General features: G+C 20.8%; 4 protein-coding genes across 4 annotated transcripts; 3 read left to right on the forward strand and 1 right to left on the reverse strand.

Moving 5' to 3' along the window:
- Window positions 1-9,722: 9,722 nt before the first annotated feature.
- LOC129607670 (uncharacterized) lies at window positions 9,723-10,679 on the forward strand. The gene is made up of 2 exons (XM_055518811.1): window positions 9,723-9,916; window positions 10,441-10,679. The coding sequence occupies exons 1-2, from the start codon at window positions 9,852-9,854 to the stop codon at window positions 10,541-10,543; spliced, it is 168 nt and encodes a 55-aa protein (XP_055374786.1). The 5' UTR covers window positions 9,723-9,851; the 3' UTR covers window positions 10,544-10,679.
- Window positions 10,680-10,682: 3 nt separating this feature from the next.
- LOC129607669 (N-acetylglucosamine-6-sulfatase-like) lies at window positions 10,683-12,752 on the forward strand. Its single transcript, XM_055518810.1, has 5 exons — window positions 10,683-10,886; window positions 10,940-11,143; window positions 11,219-11,528; window positions 11,608-12,254; window positions 12,323-12,752. Exons 1-5 carry the CDS (start codon window positions 10,683-10,685, stop codon window positions 12,473-12,475), a joined length of 1,518 nt encoding a protein of 505 aa, XP_055374785.1. The 3' UTR covers window positions 12,476-12,752.
- A 1,236-nt stretch (window positions 12,753-13,988) lies between these two features.
- LOC129607693 (chromobox protein homolog 1-like) lies at window positions 13,989-15,616 on the reverse strand. Its single transcript, XM_055518852.1, has 3 exons — window positions 15,194-15,616; window positions 15,019-15,130; window positions 13,989-14,616 (listed from the first exon to the last, which is right to left on the reverse strand). The coding sequence occupies exons 1-3, from the start codon at window positions 15,287-15,289 to the stop codon at window positions 14,249-14,251; spliced, it is 576 nt and encodes a 191-aa protein (XP_055374827.1). The 5' UTR covers window positions 15,290-15,616; the 3' UTR covers window positions 13,989-14,248.
- A 654-nt stretch (window positions 15,617-16,270) lies between these two features.
- On the forward strand, window positions 16,271-17,279 carry LOC129607741 (proteasome assembly chaperone 2). The gene is made up of 2 exons (XM_055518915.1): window positions 16,271-16,523; window positions 16,604-17,279. The coding sequence occupies exons 1-2, from the start codon at window positions 16,361-16,363 to the stop codon at window positions 17,143-17,145; spliced, it is 705 nt and encodes a 234-aa protein (XP_055374890.1). The 5' UTR covers window positions 16,271-16,360; the 3' UTR covers window positions 17,146-17,279.
- The last annotated feature ends 6,776 nt before the right edge of the window (window positions 17,280-24,055 follow it).

Consider the following 24,055-nt stretch of genomic DNA (forward strand, 5'->3'; position numbering starts at 1 on the left):
AAAGGTAAACAATATGTAATCTTAATTAATTAAATTTTTATTTATACATACTATACATATATGTTTTTGAAACTTTACCCAGGAATAACAAATACTTAAATATATACAATATATTATAACAAAAAGTATCTATTTAATTTAATTGTACATAATATTATATTAAATATATAAAAAATATAATTACATGGTTATATATATATAATTAAATTTAGTTTTTATTATTATTATTTTATTTACTTATAAATTTAAAATTTACTATTATTCTACTATATATATAAACTAAACAATTATGTTAAATAATAAGAATTATTTTATTTGTTAGAATGAATTAAAATAAAAAATTTAATAACGAATAAGGAAAGAAGTTAGAATTGAAACTAAATTTACAAAATGTGCCAAATTTTATATTTTCAAAGAGAAAAACTATATAAGAAAAATTAAACAAAAATTATTATTACATTATATAAATACATATATATATATATATGTGTAGTTATTTTACTTATTGAATGAACTATTTGTATTATAATCTACTGCTTTCAATGTCTATTACTCTATAATTTCAATTTAAAATTTAAAAACTAAAAAAAAAACACTACATAATAAAATACTTATAGTTAATTATATATGTACTTATTACATAGAACAGCATAATACTTTAAAGTTAAATGCAAAGAAAAAAAAAAAAGTAAAAAATCAAAAACAATTAAATAATGTACTATAAAAAAAAACATTAATATACAAGTAATTTTATACGGGTCAACAAATTTCTTTTTGTCTTTTCCCTCTTGTTTTTATATATGAAAAACAGTGTTATTAAAATTATAATGTAGAAAGAAAAACAATACAAATTTGTATTCATAATGCGAATTTATAAAACAAAAACAAAATTTAAAATGAAAAATAATTAAAAAATTAAATATAGTTAAAGAAAAAATTTTTAAAATAGAGTTTGATATAAAAATTTTATAATAGAAATGAAAATAGAACATACTAGAAAAAAAGATCTAGATCCTAGAACTATTGGGCATATCTGGTGTTTTTTCAAATCTTAAATACAACTTCTGTTCCTGAACCTAAAAAAAATGTAATTGAATTATAATTGAAATATTTGAATACAATATTAATAATTGAAAATAATATTTTTCTCTTCAAAAAAATTACGATATCGAATTTGTAAAAGCAGTCATAAATTACGAAGTACTGTTTTCCATAAATAAAAATTATTTAACTTCTCAGAAATGCGATTTTTTTTTTGTGTTTATAAAATTTAACTTCTTACAAATTTGAAATAATAATTTTGCATTCACAAAAATTATAAATTAAACATCACATTTATTTCAAATAAATGAGCAGAAGCTGCTCAATATAATAAATTACAATAAAACAGACCAAATATTTCTAGGATTTTAGATAATATACTCAAATTTTATACCATTATATAGATTTATATAAACTTACATGGATATATACCTACTTACATAATATAAACAAAATACATAATTCTTTATACTTATTAAACATAAACGTATAACCAAATGAATTAAAAAAAAAGTAACTATATAAAGAAAGGTTCTTAATTGATTCATACAAAATTGTATAAGAAAATGTTTGAAGCCTTTTTTGTTTTTAACCTCCCCCCCCACTACTCCTTTCTGTTTTTATACAAAAGAGTTAAAAAGACAAAAAAAAATAAAATTTTTGAAAAAAAAATTAAACAGAAATATTTAGAAATCTAAGAGAAGAAATTGAAAGAAAAAAAAAATATAAAAATAAAGAAATTTGAAAAAAAAACTACCTTATAAAAGTTTATTGATGTTTTAAAACAAAAAAAAAATATTTGATTATTTATACATAATATACACATAAACATATTATATACTCGTATTATATACATCTATTATTATATAAACAAAATATTTACAAAAAGAAAATTAAATAAAAAAATAAAAATTAAAAAAAAAAGTTATTAAACATACTAAAAAAAATTATAAACAAAAAACACAAAAAAAAAAACGATATAAGGAAAAAAAACCAAAATGGCAAACGTTTTTTTAATGGATTTTACAAATTAACAGAAATATAAAAATACAATTAAAAAAAAAGATAAAATAAAAAACTTGTTAAAAATAAATTTACAAAACAATTACTTTATCCGATTTAAGTTTTCTATTTTTTGTTATTCTTGAAATTATATAATTACATAAAAATAAATTTATAAATGCATTTTATAATTGCTTTACAATTAAATGAAAAATTGTGTTAAAAATATAATTTTAAATTCCTCCAAGGTCCAAAAAGAAAAATTGTTTAAAGTTATCTCAATAAAGAATTTAAAAAAAAAAGGAGATATTAAATTAAAATTTTCTATAAGTTGAACATCTTTGTTAATAATAATGAAAAACAATAACTGCGAAAAGCAATACTGCAAAAACTTAACGTCAATAAATGAAAGATTTCATATAATTTAAACTGCACTATTCATTCTACAACTGCACTATTAATTTTGCTACTCGTATATTGTGAAAATTAAACCAATGTTTATGAATAATATTGATTGGCAAAATTTTTTTTAACAGAAATATAGCGCAATTTTCGCTATATGTATATCGTTATATATTGAGTTTATGAAAAAGCCTAATATTTCAAATTTTGAAAATGTCAAATAAAGTATGACAAAAATTATGTCACAATATTGTCAAAAAATTTAATTTTTCTATTAACCTTAATTCTATTTTTAATATATTTAAAAGGATGTTCATCGTATTATATAAATATAAAATATTTTTCTTAAAAATTTTATTTTAAAAAATTAATATTTCTATTTATAAAATAATTAGCAATTGATTATTAAAACTTAAATATTATTGTTAAATTTTCAATTTGATTTTTAAAAATTTCAAACTTTGCCAATTTATTTCAACTAAAAATTTTCGATTAACATTTTGATTATCTAATTTTGAACCATTAAAAAATCCTTGAAAAGTTCATTTTTTAAAAACTAGGCATAAAAAATTCCTTTGTGTTAAATTCAAATCTGGACTCTTGTTTTTAATGTTTTTTCACCAGTTTTAATTTCTGCACTAAAAAAAAATATAGAAAAATTATAATTATATGTAAAATTATTTGACTACAACTTAATTAAAATTTTATTTGAATTTTTTATGGAATTAAAAATTACATTAAAAATGAAGTAAGTTTCCACTGACCTCATTTGAAATGTTTTTTTTTTTAAACATTTAATATTCATATGCAAATTTAAATTTATATATAATTTTTAATTTAATAAATAAATTTCAATTACCTAATATACAATTATCAAAATGAACATTTCAGGGATTTTTTAATGGTTCAAAATTAGATTATCAAAATGTTAATCGAAAATTATTATTATACAAAAATCATTATAACATAATTACAATAAAAAATATAAATTACCAATAAATGTATAACAAACTATCATATTAAATATAAACTGTTATATTAAAACAATAACGGTAAACAATAATTTCCTTTTTGAAATTCATGACCTTAGTTTTAAAAATTTACAATGAATTAAAAGATTAATTAAGTGTAATTTTAATTAAACTTTCCCATTAATATTATGATATTTTTAATTAACTTATTTTCATTTCAATTTCAATTAAAATCAAATGAATCATTTTTTTAAATAATTTAAAATCACAGAAAAAAAATAATGAATAAATTGTTAATTTAATTAAAATTTATTATGATTTTATTTTGCTTTTCTATTTTTTTTTTCTTCGTACGGAAATTAAAATTCAAAACAAAACAATTAAATATTACAAAATTTATTGTTATAATAAACCAAAAAATAAACAAAAAGAATAATTTACCATTTTTTTTTTTTACAAAAACTATAAAAAAAACAACAATAAAATTAAACACATACTACTAAAGAGAAAAATTCAAAAATGACTAAATGAAAACAAAAAAAAAAAAAGAAGGATATTAAAGAATAAGTAAAATTAATTAATTATTATTAGTAGGAAAAAGGAGAAAAGAAAAGAAATATTACAAAAAAAAAAAATTAAAAATAAAGAATAAGGGAAATTATGATAACAATGATAAAATAAAATAATAAATTGAGAAATTTTATTGATGTCACCAAATTATATTATAAATATAATAAATTATGTAAATATAAGGACAAATAAAAACAAAAAAAAATTAAATAATGGTTTAAATATAGAAAAGTTGGTATAAAAAGAAAAGATTGCTTTATTATTTTGATTTGAGTCCCTAAATATCGCACACACCTCTAATATTGTTCAAACATAAGGTGTACTATTACTTCCCCTATAATCAGAATGTTAATTTAGACCCTTTGTATTATGAATTAAATGACAATTTCAAACTGTTCTAAGTATGAAAGTTATGCAAAACGTGGATAATTTTAGATAATTTAGACATGCATTGATAGTTTTAAATTGAATCTTGAAACACACACTTAAAAATCTACAGAAACCGAATATTTTACTGAAAAATATCTTTCTTATAACGTGTTAAAATATTTGAACTGCTTTAATTTTTAATAATACTAAATTAATATGAGAACTGAATGACACAATTTTTAATATGAAAAAGATATTTCAATTGAAACTTTTGCAAAATTTCCAAAATTTTGGAATATAAATTAAAAGAAATGTAGTTAATTTAAAATTTCTATCAGTATTGCCTCAACTCGTAATTCTAAATAAGGCGTACATTTCCACAAAGAGAGGTAAAGAAACCAGTATTATTCATATTGAAATTCTAATTGTAGCGTCCTTTATTTTTAGTATTTAAAATTTTTTGTGTAGTTGTCCTACACCAGACTACCAGACTGTGTATTTATCCTACACCAGACTACACAAAAAAATTTTAAAGAGAGGTAACATGGGAAAAGTGTATTCTATTATAAGCCTAGAGGACCGAAATAATATTGTTATTATGGGTAAGTAAAAAAATCTTAAAACAATTCATCAAGATTACTGTTCACAAACACTGTCATATTCAATTTTAACTGAAACGTTGTATAATTTGAACTATGTACAATTAACATAATTTATTGCATAAACCAAATTTTTGAATATTTTCCATGTTATGATCATTATCTTTAATATTGTTTAATTAAAAATGTACGCAGACTATTGTTAAAAGAATTTTTCTGTAAGCAATCGCTTTTTTTTTTTCATTTACGAAACAAAAAAAAAATCGAAGGTCTTTATATTAAACGAAAATCTATTTTGAAATGGAATTAATTAATTATTTCAATTAACTTTATTGTTAACTTAAACAATTGCTTTTCTAAATTAATTAACTTTCAACATAATTTCTATTCAGTGTCGTAAAGATTTTATAAACAAAGAGTTGTCATAAGTCAACTTAATTAATGATGGATAAAAGTAAATGACGAAAACTAAAATATTCTTATTTATTTTAAATTAAAAAGAAAATTACGTATATTATAATGAAATATAAGATTCATTTAATAATTGTATTGTTTTTTTTTATTATGTTTAAATATTATGTTAATTAATTATAATTACTTCAAGGATATTTGATTACATTCATATACCACAAAAATATTTAAATTTGATAACATGTTCCCTAAGGTTATAACCTAAAGATACAAGATTAAAATATAAACCGTATTTTTGCAGTAAAATTCATAATAAACTGTGTAATATTGTTGTTTTTACAATAAATTTTGTAAAAAAAAAATATTACTTTATGAATTCTCTTTAATCACAAAGCAAAAATCTAATAAAATCTATCAGACCTGACCATTTAATAAATTAATTTTCTTTTAAGCTTTATTAAAAAATCTTTTTACCTATGTGTACAGCAAATTTTCTTGATAAAAACTTCCGGGAGATCATATTGTTTTTATAACCTTGCGAACAAAATATTCATACAAAGGGGCGCCATTATTGGCAAGAAATATGTCGATATGATTTGTTTTTTGTAAATTCAATACTTCCTTAGCCGTCAAATATTGAGGTCATTTATAAATCGAAAATCTTCTAACATACCAGCTTATTTTCATCATACCATCCATACCATCGTTCAGTATATGTATAAAATACTATAATTTAATTAATTTATTGTTTGTCAGCTAAAAGCAAAAAAAAAGTAGAAATTGCAATTATTATTTTAAGGTCTAGATCCTTGATATTTTACGTATATATTATACATACATACACACATAAACCTATTCAATATACAAAATGTAATTAAAGTATTAGAAAATATTCATGTCGCCATATCAATTATAAGGATCTCTTTAAAATGTTTTTGTCCTAGCACACGTAAATAAAAATTTAAAATTTATTTAACATAAGCATTTCATATTTACAAAATAAAATGATTTAATTTTAATTATATTTTACTTTAATTTTTTAATATACATAATAGAATTTAATATACATAATAGAAGCTCTTGAAAACTTTTAAAGAAATACAAGAAAGAATACAGCATAAAGGCAAAGGTATTAGTACTAAATTCAAAAATGTCTCATTAACTTGTATTTTATTCACAGAGCTCACATGAATATTATAAATTGAACTTTAATAGGAAATGAATTCAATTTTATTTTCACCAGTCTTAAACAATTTGATGTTAATCTTAACAATAAATTGAATTATAAAGTAAATAATAATGTGTGAAACGATTTAACACACTTCAAAATCAAACAAAATTTAAATTCTAATAATAATACGTGAAAATTTTCTTCTTACAATTGCATATCATTATAACAATTTATTCAAGAATGGTCACAAAAAATTTAAGCTTACCCGCTTTTGAAAAGTTTAATGTCCGGGTATTTCTATTCCATGAGAACTTAAAATATGAGTTATAGATGTTCATTCTTTTTACTTTATTTTGTAGTCCGATCTAAAAATAATATTGAAAATCTTTATTAAATGCATATAGTTTGAAATTACTTATACAATACTTAAAATTTTCAAAGTTAACTTTAAATTTGTTTATAGATATTTATAAATTTTACAAAGAATTTTTCAAAGTTTTTCTGTGTGAAACTATAAGGAAAGTTTTCTTAGAATGTATAAAAAAGGTTTCCAAAGTATCGAATTATTTAAGATAATATGATGGATTATAGGAACCCAAAAAAAAAATAGTTAAAATTTATTATAAAGTTTATTATGACATGAATTGAACACTTACATTAAGTAGTTATTTATATTTTGTTGTATATTGAAAATTTTTATTGCAGATTTCTTAGCACTTCTTTATAAATTTCTTTTGAAGTTTTTTTGAGTAGCTAGGTATGTTACAACTAGAATATATTTTAAACATATTTTTTAAACTAGCATCTTATGTATTTAATAAGAATATTAATATAGCTATATACTTGAAATATTTATGTAATTTTACAATAAATCTGCAATAACAAAAAAAAAATGCTGTGGTAAATTTTTTAAAGATTTATGGTCGTGTTTCTAAAAAACTTGATCTCTGTGGTTGTAGTAGGTACCTACCTACATAACAATAATGCAAAATTTTAAAAATATTTTGGATAAAAGGATAAAGAAAAATGATTGTTTCTGTTTTATTTTTCTTTAAGAAAATTTTCTTAAAGAAAAATAAAACTTTATCTTTCGGTTATTACAACTATTAGAAAGTAATTTTTCTTTGATTTAAGAAAAGAAAAAAATTTTAAATATTTTTTCATAATAATAGGTACATAGGTACCCACAACGTTTAACTTCCTTCCCTCTATTTAATCAGCAAGTTATTCTTTGCTAGACGTGTGCTAGGATCTTAAATGGTTTTAATTACTGTTATAAAAAGCGTACGATTGTAAAACAGCATAATTTTAAATGATTTCATTTCTTTGATTACAACAAATATGTTTGGTAGAATCTAAAAAAAAAAATAAACGGAGAAAGTTAAATTATGTACTTATGAATATTTTAAGGACACAACGAATAAAATCTAGGTAAATATGTATGTATGCATGTATGTATTCCAAACAAAATAACTTACACTCTGTAGGTGTCTTCTTAAGTAATTCTAGGTAATTATGTACTAGGTAGTTTTACACTCATAATGAACTTATCTATTTAAGTATACTTATTAATTATGTCGTGTGAGCTTCATATCTACTTATGTCGTATCAAATAGCATTAACTTCAAATATTACATATCCACCCCTACCTAGCAATTGAATTTTATAATTTTGCGCAAACGAAATTAAATATGAACAGACACAGATACAAAATTATTCTTAATTATGAAATAATTTAATCATTATGTATATCTCTATATTTTTTTAATTATTATATATTCACTTATTCTATTTTTGTATGTATAAATATAATATGCTTACTTGAAGATTTTATTTGAGCCACATTATGGTGGAAATTTGCCGCTGAAACCTTAGAGTTCAACATCGCTTTGTTTTTGTACTTGCTTCTGTTTGCAATCAAGGTCATCCTAGTTTTTTTTTTTGTTTTTCGTTTGTATACATCCCAAAACCTGATGTATTCCTTACAAGAAATCCGTTTTATTCTGCACATTTACCAACATTATGTGCACCAAGTAAATTACACCCACTTATACCTACTCATTATTCGTTATTATCTTAAATATTTCTGGTACTCTTTTTGTTTTTTATGCAAAAAATTATGATATTAATTATTCAAATTTAATAGTTAAGAAATAATTTTTATTTTTCTGATTCAAAATCTGTTATGCACTTATAATTTAAGAAAGAAGGCGCATTATTATAAAATGACGCTAAAAAATTTTCAACGCTGCTTGAATATCTGTTCGTTTGATCCATGTCAAAATAAAAAAATATTCAAATGCAATTGGATTTGCACTTTTGTATGAATTTTTATAAACTATTACATTTTTTGAAATTATTAAATATTAAATTTAAATAAATATATTAAATTTAAGTGTGTACTAAAAAAATAGAATGCAAACTAAACTTTCAAAGTTTGGTAAATTTATTGAAGCAAAATTGTTTCAAAAATTCAGATTAATTTAGCAAAGACATTAACCATTTTGACATCAAATTATCTGAAACTACAATCTTTATAAAATTATAGTAAAGTTTTAAGCACTGTGTCAGAGAAACTTATTGAAAAAGCTTTTTTTGCTTATCGATTCATGCTGTCAGATTTTGTAATTTAAAACATCTACATAAATGAATTTGACACATAACATGATATAATATTATATATTTTAGCGCAGAGTATTTTTATTACTCTTCCATTCGAAAATATTAAAAAACTAGTTATAAATATAGATGCCCAATGCAAGTTTACTTGTGCTTATTACAAATATTAAAATTTTGTGACACGAACACAAGAAACAATATTCAAATTTTGACTCAATAACTTGTTATTTAAAAATAAGCTAAAAAATTTTTTTTTTCAGAAAAATTTATCCCTCTGATACTTTGATTTTATTGAATGAACCGAAAAAATCTACTAAATATCATGTTGGCCATCCACAATTCAACTTAGTCTTTTAACACGTTGATTAACATAGCCACTTACTGTTTAACGTTATATAAATTTTATCAAAACTATGAGTTGAGTTTTATATGTAATATAAAGTTACGCCCACAAGATATTAAAAAATTTGAACTTCAAGCTATTAAGAGAGAATAAGTAATGTAACTGACAACACTAAATTTATTTTTAGAATTTGACATTTCATTTATGTGATACATATGGATGTATTGCTATGTGTAGTATATTTCCAATAATAACGTGGTTATAAAAAAAACGAAAGTGGCAGTAAATTACGGTGACTTATTTTTACTAAAATTAAATAATTTAGGGAAAATAAAATAATTCAAAAACAAAAAATGGCACAGAAAGGAGTTAGTCCAATAGCAATTTTAAAAAGTATTTATCGGAACGAATTCCAATGGTAAGTAAATATAAGATTTTAAAGATGAACTCGAAATATAATTTACAAAGTTGCAGAAAAGTTGAAAATAATGGCATGCGTTTGAAAGTTTAATGGAACTTTGTTTTTCTTTGTTATTTTTTTTTTTTTCATTTTTTTGCTTTTCTCATGTCATCATGCATCATATACAAATCTCTGAAGGTTTTTGTTTCAGTTGTCAATTTATTTCTATTGATATAAATTTTTTTGCACTACTACAGGAACCATGAACTGTTCAATATTTTAATTTTTAACCTTGGAAAAGGTTTAATAAAGAGAACAAAATCCATAATAACTTAATTGTTACTTTTCTAATTCATTCAATAATTGGAAAAAATGTTTAGTGCAATTTCAAAATTCAATAAGTTTCAAACAAAAATTCATAGAATTTAAATTAAAGTTGTATACTTATTGACATGTTTTTATAGAAAAATTATTTTCAACTACCCTTTTTTTTTTTGCATTACTGATTGTAATAAGAAGATAACAAAATCTTTTGGTTACAGGTCAATAGTTAAAAGCTTTGGATTGTTCTTTTTGGGTGTTAAAATAGCGCAGGAATGTATCGGAATGGAAGTGATGCCCTCTGTTGTACCAATAACTCCATAATTTTATAATTTCAATATAAAATATAATTTTAATGTAAAAAATACATTACTATAGTTAAAAAACTAAATTTAAATAAATTAACATTCAAAGATAAAATTGTTCTTAATACTTTAGTGAATATAGTTCTGTAATTTTAAAAATGTTGTTGAGATTTTTATTCTATTGTGTTATAATTACAAATACCATTTGTGTAATAGTTAAAACTGGTGCAACCGTAAATAACAAAGATCCAAATATAATACTAATATTAACGGATGATCAAGATTTTGTACTACAGGGATTATTTCCAATGATCCAAGCCCAAAAGCATATTGCTTTGAAAGGAATCACATTTATGAATGCGGTATAATTAAATTTTTTTAATTCAATAAAAAAAATCAAAATTAATTATTTTAGTTTACATCATCTCCTATATGTTGTCCATCCCGGGCATCGTTATTAAGCGGTCTGTATGCTCATAATACTAAAACCAAAAATAATTCAGTTGCGGGTGGATGCTATTCAAATCATTGGAAATCCCATATTGAACCAAAATCTTTGCCAGTTCAACTTAAAAATGAAGGATATCAAACATTTTTTGCTGGTAAATATTTGAATGAGGTAAAATTATTAATTTACAAGTTGATAACTAGGTAAATCACATTTAAGAATTTAAGAGTAAATATTTTTTTTTAGTATAATTCAGTAAAAGTTCCACCTGGATGGACTGAATTTTTTGGATTACATGGAAATTCAAAATACTATAATTATACATTGACCGAGAATGGAAAAATTAAAAATTATTCTGATAAATACTTAACAGATTTGTTAAATGAGAAAATTTTGAATTTTCTTGATACAAAAGATAAAACCAAGCCATTTTTTGCAATGTTGACCCCACCGGCTCCACATGAACCATTTACGCCAGCTGATCGTCATAATGGTTCATATACAGGCACTAAAGCTTTACGTACACCTAATTTTAATCAAGTCTATGGCCCACTTGGTAAAATTGATTCATACATAAAAATTTTGAAGAATTTTAATATGTATAGTTAAAATTATAATTTCTGTTTTTGTTTTAGAAAAGCATTGGCTTGTATCATCGAGTAAGAGAATTCCTTGGTCTGTTCTAGAGACTATGGATATATATTTCCAAAAACGTTGGGAATCATTATTAGCAGTTGATGAAATGATTGGAAATATTATTAATAAATTGAGTAAAATAAAAGAAATTGATAATACTTATATAATATTGACATCGGATAATGGTTATCATATTGGACAATTTGCTCAACCATTTGATAAACGTCAACCATATGAAACTGATATACGAGTACCGTTTTTAATAAGAGGACCTAATATACAACCGAAATCAATATCAACATATCCAGTTGCATTGATTGATTTATATCCTACAATATTAAATATAGCAAATATACCATTATCTGGTATGGAAGATGGTATATCATTCAATAAATATTTAAGTATAAAGGAAAGTGATTATGAATATGATAAGAATTATCATCGACAAATTTTGATTGAATATTGGGGTGAAGGTAATGATAACACATGGAATCCAGATTGTCCATATAAACGTATTGATCATTTATCATTATGCAATGCCGCAGCCGATTGCCATTGTCAAGATTCATGGAATAATACATACTCATGTATACGTCATTTTACCTATAGAACAAATCGTATTTATTGTGAATTTAAAGATGATCAGGTATTTATATAATTTTGCAGATTGTTCATGTCCAATATTCTTACATATTTATAAAATTTTCATTTTAGAATTTCGTGGAAATATATGATTTACAAACAGATTTGTATCAAATAGATAATTTAGGTAATAAATTATTACCATCAGAAAGAGCATTATATAGTTTAGCTTTGAAAAATTTAACTCGTTGCACTGGAATTACTTGTCGTGAAACTGGATGGTAATAAAAGAATCATAGTAAAATTATATGCAAAATCTAGCAAAAGAATAAAAATCAGAAAATAAAATAAAAAAAAACTGAAGCACAATAAATAAAGGAAAATCTTAGTGTTCAAGAGCTTAATTTGTTTATAAAATTTTGATTTAATTTATGCTAAAAACAATCATTTAAAAAATATTTTATTATTTTCAATTATGAACTCATTAAGGCATTGTCTAACTATAAAAGAAACTTTACGATTATGAAATAAAACAAGAAAATATTAATTAATAGAAAAATTATATTAATTTCTTTAAATTTGTTGCTTTCTTTTTAAGTTTTTGATTAATTACCTAGTTACTAAAAGGTTTTCAGGTTTTCTTCTTCTTCCTTTTTCTTTTTGTATAAATGAAATTAACCTTAGTTTCTAAAAAAAAAAAATAAAATAGTCTTTTGAAGAAAAATTCTTATTTGAAATTTTAATTATTCTCTTTTTCATATAGTAAAAATACAAATCAAATTTAGTTAAATAAAAAAATATTCTTATAAAAAATTCATTCTAAAATTTTTGATGATGTTTCATAGTATACAAAACTCACAAAAATTTACCATCAATATTTAATTATAGCTACTTAAAAAAAAGAACGGAAAATTTTTGTAAAATAAAACCTTTTATTACATAATTAGTCATTTTATTTGTGTTTTTTGTATGTAAATAAAAATATCTTTTATATAATTTCATATGTATAGTACACAAATATATAGGTATATAAATCTACATCATGTAATGTACTAAAACAATTTTTGAAAGTTTGAAAGTTGATGAAATTAAGGTATAACGAACTTGAATTTTGAAAAAAAAAAAAAAACTACTTAAATTTTATGAAAATAGTAAGTAAATAAGTACTCCTTACTCCTTGAATTAAAAAAAAAAAACATTCTTATAGTATTCTGGTAATCATAATTTCAATTAAGATTGAAAAAATTGTAATAAACTCGGAAGTTATTTTTTCGTCCAAAATTCATAAAATTTGATTCCAAAAATAAAATATGAAATGTATGTATTAAAAATTATATGAGACATGCATTTTTAATGTAAATGTTATTATAATCAGTAAAATATATGATTAGTAAGGAAAACATTTGTTTTTCAGTCATATTTAAAAGAAAGTATTCCGAAATTTTGAAAATCATGTAGAAATTAACACACAATATAATAAAAATTGTTTGTTTTCTTAGATCCTTTTTTTTTTTTATTTCATTTTAACTAAAGAATTTTCTAATTTCTAAAATAATGCCTTTTATATGTCAAACTCCATAAAAAAACAGTCTCGTTGCATCTCTTTACAAAATGATTACCAAAATATTGCAAAATTAAATTTTAATATTAAAGCTAAATTTTAAAAATTAAAATGTAATGTTTTACATATTTATATTATATTATACCTCATTTTATTCGTAATACATTTGTTAATATATATATATATATATATATATATATATTTAAAATATCCTTTTATAAAACAATAATCAAAAAAATTAATCCTATTAGCAATTCTTTTTTTTAAAGGATATTTATTTATTTGTATAGGTTTTCATTTTGTCGAGCCTTCATTTGATAGTTTAAAACGAAAGTATATCTATTTTCTAAAGTCGGAAAATTAAAAATAAAAAAAAATCTTTTAATTATTTTACAATGATAAAAATTGATTTTTGTTTTGAAATTTTATTTTTTTCATTTTTTGATGTTAATTTCTTTATTACTCTTGTAATTTCGTTCTGTATTTTGATTTTTTCTTTATGGATCTGACGTTGTTGTATTTGGTTCATTACTAGCTTTATCCTTATCATCAGGGGTCGGTGTGTGCCATGTTAATCTTTCTTCATAAAATTGTATTACAACCTGTGGGCATCTTATATTTGCTTGTTTCGCTGGTACTAAATCTGCTTCATCGCAACCTTTCCATTTCATTAAAAATAATAATTCACCAGATGAATCTGTTGCTCCAATTATCTTCGATGGCTCCAAACCCCTTTCGAAACCTTGTGGTCCTTTATCTTTATCAGCATCACTAACAACACTTGATGATCTTTTTTTAGGTTTTGGTGCTGTCTCTTCTTTAGTTGAAGATCTTTTATTACTTCTTTCCTTTTGTTCTTCTTTTTCTACAAAAATTAAAGTTTTTAAATTTTTCTACAAATTAATTAGGGGATCACATTTCAATGTGATTTATAAATAAGTTATTTTGAACACGACGAAGTAAGCTGTTTTAAGATTCACTGAATTCATTAAAGCAAGCGCAAATTCGAAAATATATTAGCTTTAATTGTCTTATGAACAATCCTAGAGAGAATTTCAGAAATTATTTAACCAATTAAAGCTAGATTCAATAGGTATAGTAGGTATATATGTACATACAAATTTAACCTTTTGATTTTGAATTTAATGCTGATTGTACCAATTCTTTTTTATATTTCATACAAAAAGAATTTTTGAAAATATTTCTGTTATTTAAAATTCAAGTCTACTAGTCACCATCTAAACGAAAATCAGTTATAGGAACTTACTTCTTAGAGATTCCTCGAAAGCAGCTATTAAATCTGGACAATCTAGATTTTCCTCAGGTTCCCATGTGTTATCTTCTCGCGAGTATCCTTTCCATTTTAGAAAATATTCAACCTAATAATGAAAATTAGCGATATCAAATTCTTTAAACGTCAAATGTTTGTCGGTATAAATTACCTTTCCATTTCTTATCCTTTTATCTTCAATTTTTTCCACTGAATATTCTGCTTCTTCTCCATCAACAAGCTGATCACTCACAATATCATCCGCCATTTGAGTATATGTTCGTTCTTAAAAATTTGTAATTTAATTCAAAATAAGTAAAATATTTTTGATTTAATGCAAAAATACAGATTCCCAAGCCAAAATAGCTATTGTTTTATTCCTTCTATTTTGAAGGTTACTTTCTCAACTTTTATCACAAATTCTTTCTTTTCTTTCAAAAGTAATCAATTCCAAACTTCTTATATTAAAGTCTTGTAAAGTTCACTCTAATTTATTAAACAAATATTTAATGTTTGATACTTATTTGATTAATATTTTAATATAGTTTCCACAAACATTAAAAATTACACAAAAACTATGGCCGACAAACAGTGCTATGAAGCGGCTTTTTCCAGGGGTGTACTGACATATAACATTTATTAAAAAATCAAATTTTAGTTTTAGTACGTACTACTAGAGGCAGTAAGTTTTGACAGCTAGAAATTCGTTATCATAAATTTTAAAGTATTTTTTGACGTTCTTATTAAAAATGTATACAAACATAGATGTTGTATTTTAGTTCAAGCCTTCAAAAATGAATCATGTGTTTACACCCGGTTAGTTGTTCCGTTTTTCACCCTTTTTTTCTGTTTCCTATCACTTTAATATATTTTGAAGAGCATAAATTAGAAATAATTACTCTAATTTATTTTTATATACATAAATATTTTTTAAATTAAAATAAATAAAATATATACTTATATATTTGGAGATATAAATATAGAATCGCAAATAAAAATAAGTATATGGTCACAAATTTTTAAATTTTGTAAACATAAAAATTAATTAACCAATGTGTCCGTTTAACAAACAGGCAAGTTATAATATTTCAATGGTTTAGTAAAATTTTTATATATATTCCAATTTTTTTCCGAATAACTTACCTATGTAAACAGTCGAACATGTTTTTTATTATTTGACAGTAATTAGTTTACTTACAATATGTACCGTCAGGTCGCACTATTAGTAAAATGACAATCCAAAATTAAAATTTTTGTTTATATGCATAGTTAATATTACAAGTTCCTTTCGCATTTTATAGTTTTTTCGCTTAAAAATTGAAATTATAAAATAATTAAAATGATAACTTTTAAAGAAGATGTTGATTTAACTGGATATAGCGTTATAATTCCTAGCATTTGTGTAGGAAATGTTGCTCAACTAGCTGTAGATCTAATAATAGCTACGCTGGAAATGAAAAGAATAGGAAGTGGTTATCATAATGCTTGTATGCCAATAATGGGTAATCACATTAAAATTTTATTATTTAATGTTTAATAACAAAATTTAATTTTTATTAAGTACTTTGAATGCCCATTTCAGGCCCACCGGCTTATCATCACGATAACACAAAAACTGTATCCTTAGAATTATATCAAGATGCTGAAAAGAAATTAGTGGTATTTCAATTAAGATCACCATTAGTTTCCGTTTATATTGATGAATTTCACAAGGATTTATTAAAATTTATTACGACTAATAAAATATCAAAAGCTTATATTTTGAGTAGCAGTCATGCTTATGAAAGACATGATGTTAATAGTTCACTTTTTGCTTATATGCAAAGTGGAGAATTTATAAATGAAAATTTGGATCAATACTCATGGCAGAAATATAATAAAAAAATTATTTTTGGTGGTGGAAATGCTAAAAAACTTTTTGATGAATGTATTAATTCAAATATTCCTGCATTTTTATTATTTAATTATGTTTCTGAAGGAGATAATTCAGTTGAAGCTTCACAATTGGTTGGTGAAATAAGTAAAGTTGTAAATTTATTTGAAAAAGATGTAAATGTTAAATTAGTTATACCAATATCATGGCAATTTTTATTCGGGAATAGTATTCCAGATTTAATTTTTTAATTTATAATATGTAAATAAATTTAAAATATGAAAGATATATTTTTTAATGTTTGATTTTTCTATTATGAACTAGAATAAGTTATTTGTTTAAAAAAGTGTATATCAATTTCTCGGAATAAATTTATCAATGTCATTTTCACAAAAAAGAAAAACAATAAATAATATTTGAAATTATTTATAGAAAAGCTTTATTGTATTTGTTCAATATTAAGATTTATTTTATTTTCTAATTTATAGGTAAGGTCATCTAACCCTTAAGAATATTTTCGGGAAGTAATGTTTTATTAAAACAACAAAATGGTTTTATTTTTTTTTTTTTACATAATTTTTATTTTATTTTTCTTCATTAATGAACAGCATTCTTTTCATAGTTTCAAATATAATTTAATCATTAATGATTTTTATATCTTACCGTAAATATTGAATTTTTTATTATTATTATTAAATATAATCTCTGTATTAAAAATTAATTATTTTTCATAATAATTCTCTTTTATTTTTTTTTTCTATTTATTATTAACATTCAATATATATTATTTATTTTATATAATGTAATATTTAATAAAAACTTCAATAAACTTAAATTATTTGTAATAAATGGTTTTCTTTTTGCATTTAAAATTAAATGAAATATACACTTAATTTTTGTAAATTATTTTGTATTTTTGATATTTTAATACATTAATATTTTTTTGTCAATTGTATTATTTTTTATGAAACAAAATTTTTTATGCATTTTTATTCATTAAATTTTAAATATGTATACACAATTTTATTATTCTATTCATTAAAAATATTTTTTTTCATTCTAATTTTATTAATAAAAAATATATTATGCATTAAATTTGTTCAAATATTATTCAACAATTTTTTTTTAAAATTAATACAATATTCATTATTATGACTAATATTAAAAATTACGTTCACATAAATTATATAATTATATATTTAAATTAATAGAATTTTTTATAAATCTAAAATTTTTTATTTATATTGTATTAAAAATGTTTTTCATTATTTAGTTTTATAATACATAGATTATTTTAGTTTGGTTTTTTTTTTTCTTTGGATTTATTATGAATGATTTTAAAAATAAATTATTTCTATTTAATATTCATGTATTTTAAATATCATAGAAATTAATTTATATACCAAAATTTAATATATGTATATATTTTTGTAATTTTTTTTATTTAATTTTATTCTTTTTTTTTCCTAAATACTATTGAATAACGTATTAAATATATTTATTATAACATTTTCTTATAATATCTTTAACATTATTAATATTAAAAATTTTCACAATAACTTTGATAATTTTTGTTTTGGTCTCATACATGATGCTGTAAGGGTATGATACACCAATTTTAAATTTACAATATTATTTAAAAATTAAAAATAATAATTTAATTAATATACGTATGTATTAAAATATTTTTCAATGATAAAATATAAAGTAATTGATTTAAATAAAGAAATTAATTATAATAAGCAATAAATCAAATTGAAGTGCTATAAAAGTAGTAATTTCCAATTTATAGACTGTTTACTTTAAAGGAAAAATTTAATATATGAAATTTATTTTATACAATTTTTTTCTTTGACTTTGAATATCTGATTTATATTTAACAAATTGTTATTTTTATGTTAAAGTATGGAAACTTTCGCATATTTTAGTCATTTAAAAAATAGTGTTTAAAAATTTTTCATTCAAATTAAAATGCAATTATTACTTATAACTTATTTAAACATCAAAAAAAAAACTAAAAAATTATATATTGCTTTTAAAGAAATTAAACATTTCAATTAATATTTTCTATATATTCTAATTATTTTTACATGTAATTTTTTTATATTTTTAAAATTTTTATTTTGTACAATATTAATTTAAAACTTATATTTTATAAAAATTTCAATGGTTCTTTTTATTATCTGTATTTTATAATATTTTACAATATTTTTAATATTATGTGATTTTTTTTATTAGATTTGATGGTTTTTATTAAAAATTTTTTTAAATTTTTTTATGTACAATTTAACATTAAATTTAATATTTGGAATTTATACTAAAATTTGTTTTGTTGAATTATAAATAGCGTTGAACTATATAGACTGAGTCTAATTTTTATTTGATTTTTGTATTTATTCACTAAAAATATTTTACAAAATTGTATTTTTTTAATTTTCGTATAAGAAAATTTTAAATCACCCTGTTATTTGAATTATATATATTTTACACTATCATTTTTTCTTCTGACTTTTAATTAATTTAAAAATGTTAATAGTATAATTATTTTATTTACAAAATTTAGATAAATTTAAATAAAAAATCCAAAATTTCGAAATTATTGCTAAATTAACAAAAAAAAAAAATTATGGAAGAGTTTGGTAGTATAAGATTTGGAAAAAATTCAATATTTAGTTTAAAAAGTAAATTTATTTACTGCATTAAATTTTTAAATTAAAATTTTTTCATAAATTATTTTTATATTTTAAAATATATTGGAATATTTTCACAATTAAATTTACAAAATTAAAGGCAAAATTTTTATTTTTATATATATAATATTTTATTAATAATCATTTGAAACCGAAAAATGAAGCTTATGAGCGTTTGCTTTTTAGTTAATTTTTTTTTATAAAACTATATATTTCAAAATTTCCTATAAATTTTATTCTTTATATTTACCTATTCTATTTAATAAATTCAATTCATTCAAAAATTATATAACCAAATAATATAACAAAACTGATGAAAATGGTCAGATAAAATTAAATTCCATAAATTAAGAGAAAATGTCTGAGCAGATGTTTAATCTTTATTATTTTTTATTTTTGAAATCATCATTGCTAAAGATATGCAAACGTGCATTAATATTCTTGTTTTGAATTCAAAAATCTTACTACAATCAGCTACAATATTAAAAAACAACAAAAAAATAAAATTTACTTTATTCTATATTCACTATTCCCACGAATAGAGTTCCGATACAGTTTCCGATTAACTTCCAATCAATATTCTTTTATAATCTTAATAGTTTTTATAATTTTTTTTTCTCTATTTTGTAAATTTGTCAATTCTTTTTGATATTGATTGTGATTTCCACAATTTTTTCTATATTTGCTATTTTTAAATTTTTTGTTATATTGTAATTTATCACAATCGGATTCCATTTCCTCTAAAATTATACAATATGGTAAAGTTATAGTGGTGTACAGACATATATTATTTTTATATAATGTAAATGTAGATCAAATTCTAGTTTTTTGGTTGTTTTTTTTTTGCACACGCTCTTTTTGTGATTAATAAAATTCACGAGCCTTTATGTAAGATAAGAAAAGAAAAAGTAAAAATTTTCAGATTTCTGAATGTAAAAACATTTCAAACTAATTTTTAACAAAAATAAAATAAAAATTAAATAAACAAAATTGTTTGTAGTTCAGTATTTTTGATTATTTTCCGTTTATTGAATATAAAGAATATGAAACGAATTCAAATTAATGTTAATAATTTTGTAGATTTAAGGAAAAAATTGTCTTAAACCGAAACAGAAATTGCTTTTTTCGAAATCAAAGTTTACATAAAAATTAAAAATAAATATTTATATATAGTTATTCTATTTTGTTTTTTTTTTTTTAATTTCTGTGTTCAAAACTTGAAAATATTTTGTTAAAAATAATGAAGAACAATTTCATATTTAAATATTTTTAAAATATTATTAATGAAATTTTATAATACAAACAAAATTATTAATATATAGGTAGTGTGTAATTAGGCGTTATGTAATAAATTAATTCTTGTTATATTTAATGAAAAAATATAAAAAAATCATTTTAAAAATTTTAATATCATTAATAGCTGATACCAAAAATTGTAGTGTACAGAAAATGTTATACCAATCACTGCGAATGATTTCGGTAGCCCGAAGGGTAAGATGTTCTCTCTTGCCCACATTCGGCATTTTCACTGAAAAATCTATAATCAAGTGTTACGAAAAAAAAAATCTAATTTTGAGCAAAATTGCTAACAAATCATAAAGTTTTTTACACCTAACAATTAAGAATTTTTAGATACAGTAATTTTAAGAAAACAAAAAAAAAATAATCCTTTCATTACACTTAACATAGTTTCTTTTTTTAATTGTTTAATAACAACAAAATATTTTCCTATCATAAAAATAATTTACTATTATTTTATTTAACAAGAATAATATTCATTGAATTAAGGAAAATCGGTAAATAATAAATTTTTGGTATATTTTAATAAATTTGTTCACATGTTTTTGATTTTTAAATTTAATCAATAATAATTTCTATTTTAATTAAAGAAAAAAATTGATAAAACAAAATTTTTTAATATCTATACGTAATTGAATTGAATATATTTATGTAATAAAATTTGTTATATTTCACTACAATATTTTATATATATAGCATATATTTTATTATTTTTTTGAATTTTCTAATTAAATTTTATGAAAAATAAATTTTACACATATAGTATAAATCTTATATAATAATTGTTATAGATATACATAAGCATATCAAACTAACTATAAAAACATTTAATTATTTCTAAAAAGACAAAAACAAAAATTAAAAAGTTAATAATAATATAATAATTAATTAAATTTTGTTTAGATGAACTACAGACAGTGATGTAATTTAATAGTTTTGAATCGGTTCTGTACGATTTTGTTTTTTTTATAGTAGGTTGCTGTAGTTCGAATAATTTTGGCTTCAAAATCCGTTTTTACTCTCATAAATTGAGTTATTTTTTTTGTTTTTGGGAAAATATTGTAATACTATACTGGAATTAATGATATTGCCGGAATAGAACTGGAATTAATAATATAAATTTTTGTAAATTCTTAATTAAATTAATAATACGGATGAACTAATAACAATTGTGATTTTTAATTATAATTTAAAATAAATGTATTAAATAAAAATATAAAATAAAATTTTTTATATCAGTAATTACGGAATTGGGGAATTGTATCTAGTATTAAAATTGAGTTTTCTCTTATTTATCAAATCATAATTGATTTTTAAATTTCATCACTGACTATATGACTTGTATAATAATACATATATACATATTTTATATTCTAGTATTTCTTAATGCATCCTATTGTAACTACATATTTCAATTCTATAAAATTTTCATTAAAAAAAAAATAATATTGTATAATAATTAAAATATTAAACTGACAAATCCAACTATCTTCTGGGCTCAATGGAAGAAAGTTAGGATAAGCATTTTAATATTTATATTTTAATAATTTTTTACATATTTTTTAATATTTCCTAAATATTAGTACAAAAAATTTTATTTTCTTGTTATACATACATAAATATATATACATTCCAATTAAATTTATATTTACAATGTTATTATATAAATTATTTTTTAATTATATTATTTAATATTGTAAATCCTTAGATATAAATTTGTTGGTAAATATTATTTTATATTATACAATGTATATATTTGAAGAAGATGATGTCTATGAAAGTTGATCTGGAAAAGACAAAATTTAAAAGAAAATTTTTAATTTAATTGTATTTTAAAAAAAATTTTCTAATATTTGTGTGTAAAAAAAAAAGTTTACTTTAAATTTATATTTAATGAAATTTATTTTTCTTATATTAAATTATATAAATTTATAGGTAATAGGGGGTGAAATAAGTGTGCAAATCATAGAGGCCTAAATAGTTCAAATATTAAAACGAAAGAACCCCAGTTTGCAGAATATTATGTTGAAATTACTGGGGCTGGGGCTATATGAGTTTTTTCTTTCAGTCAAGTATATATAAAAGATTTTCCCCACAAACCCTCGATGTAATTGTATTTTTTTTTTTAAATCAGAGTGAAAGCACTTAATGCACAATTTTTCTTTATCGTAGATTGCAATATTTCACATAAATTACAAGTATTCCATTTTTTTCACGAAGTATTTTTTATTTTAAATAATCTGATTAAATTTTATATTTGAAGTTCAAGTACCATGAGTAAAAAGTTCTTTTTTTATTTCAAGATGATGATTTTGATGTTCATCCTTCAAGTGAATACATTTTTGTACGTAAAAGTGGAGTAAGTATATGGTATATTTTTCATGTATCTTATTTCCTGTACATCTCTTCGGAAATTGAAAATGACGATAGTGGAAATAAAAAGAAAATTTAAGAATTTTTTTTTTCTGAATTTTTGTATTTTAATTTTATAACAAAGAATTTTAAAATATTGTATATAGTAGTTATTCTTTATCTTTATATTAGTAGTCTGGAAAATTTTTTCAAATATTAATTTGTTTATATTAAAGAATTTAATAAGAAAAAGTTGTTAAGTTGTAAGAGTTCAAGTCATTCAGGTTGTTAGGTCAATTGGTGAGAATAAGCAATAATTGTGATTAAAAATTAAAATAAACCAAAAAGTTGATATTTAGTGGAATGAATTATCGAAGCTTTAGCCTAATGGAATTGGATAATCGAAATTCTAGCCTAGATATAAAAAATCGTGGAAAATCGTATATACATTTTTCATACATCATAGAAATATTGTATTTTAAAAAGATCTACTCAAAAAAAATATTAAAAGTTGCAATTTTCTTTGATTTCATGTAAACTTATAATTTGCAAAAGAATTAATTAAATTTAAAAATATTTTTAAAAACTTATTAAATATCAAGTACATCTGGTTTTTCTTATACAATTTTAAATAATTTTCTTTACCTTTTACATTTCCCTATAAATTATATAGAAAGCAATTCATCAATGTATAGTAGTGCAAATCTACTATCCCCTTTACTTTTTTTTCGAAAAATATTTTACAAATTTATTTTTTTAAACATTACCGCATGCACTTTAAAAGAGAATTTTTACCTTACATTTACTTTTGTTTGAATAT

This window comes from Condylostylus longicornis, unplaced genomic scaffold (genome assembly GCF_029603195.1).
Source record: "Condylostylus longicornis isolate FDR11 unplaced genomic scaffold, ASM2960319v2 ptg000028l, whole genome shotgun sequence".
Lineage (NCBI taxonomy): Eukaryota > Metazoa > Arthropoda > Insecta > Diptera > Dolichopodidae > Condylostylus > Condylostylus longicornis.

Bases quoted from the DNA above. Each gene is read 5' to 3' on its own strand.
- LOC129607741 (XM_055518915.1), top strand. From the start codon at position 16,361: ATGATAACTTTTAAAGAAGATGTTGATTTAACTGGATATAGCGTTATA. The intron at 16,524-16,603 runs GTAATCACATTA...TGCCCATTTCAG, and splicing joins TGCTTGTATGCCAATAATGG to GCCCACCGGCTTATCATCAC.
- LOC129607693 (XM_055518852.1), bottom strand. From the start codon at position 15,289: ATGGCGGATGATATTGTGAGTGATCAGCTTGTTGATGGAGAAGAAGCA. The intron at 15,131-15,193 runs GTAATTTATACC...TTTCATTATTAG, and splicing joins AAAGGATAAGAAATGGAAAG to GTTGAATATTTTCTAAAATG. The intron at 14,617-15,018 runs GTAAGTTCCTAT...TAATTTTTGTAG, and splicing joins TTTCGAGGAATCTCTAAGAA to AAAAAGAAGAACAAAAGGAA.
- LOC129607670 (XM_055518811.1), top strand. From the start codon at position 9,852: ATGGCACAGAAAGGAGTTAGTCCAATAGCAATTTTAAAAAGTATTTAT. The intron at 9,917-10,440 runs GTAAGTAAATAT...TTTTGGTTACAG, and splicing joins TATCGGAACGAATTCCAATG to GTCAATAGTTAAAAGCTTTG.
- LOC129607669 (XM_055518810.1), top strand. From the start codon at position 10,683: ATGTTGTTGAGATTTTTATTCTATTGTGTTATAATTACAAATACCATT. The intron at 10,887-10,939 runs GTATAATTAAAT...TAATTATTTTAG, and splicing joins GAATCACATTTATGAATGCG to TTTACATCATCTCCTATATG. The intron at 12,255-12,322 runs GTATTTATATAA...TTTTCATTTTAG, and splicing joins GTGAATTTAAAGATGATCAG to AATTTCGTGGAAATATATGA.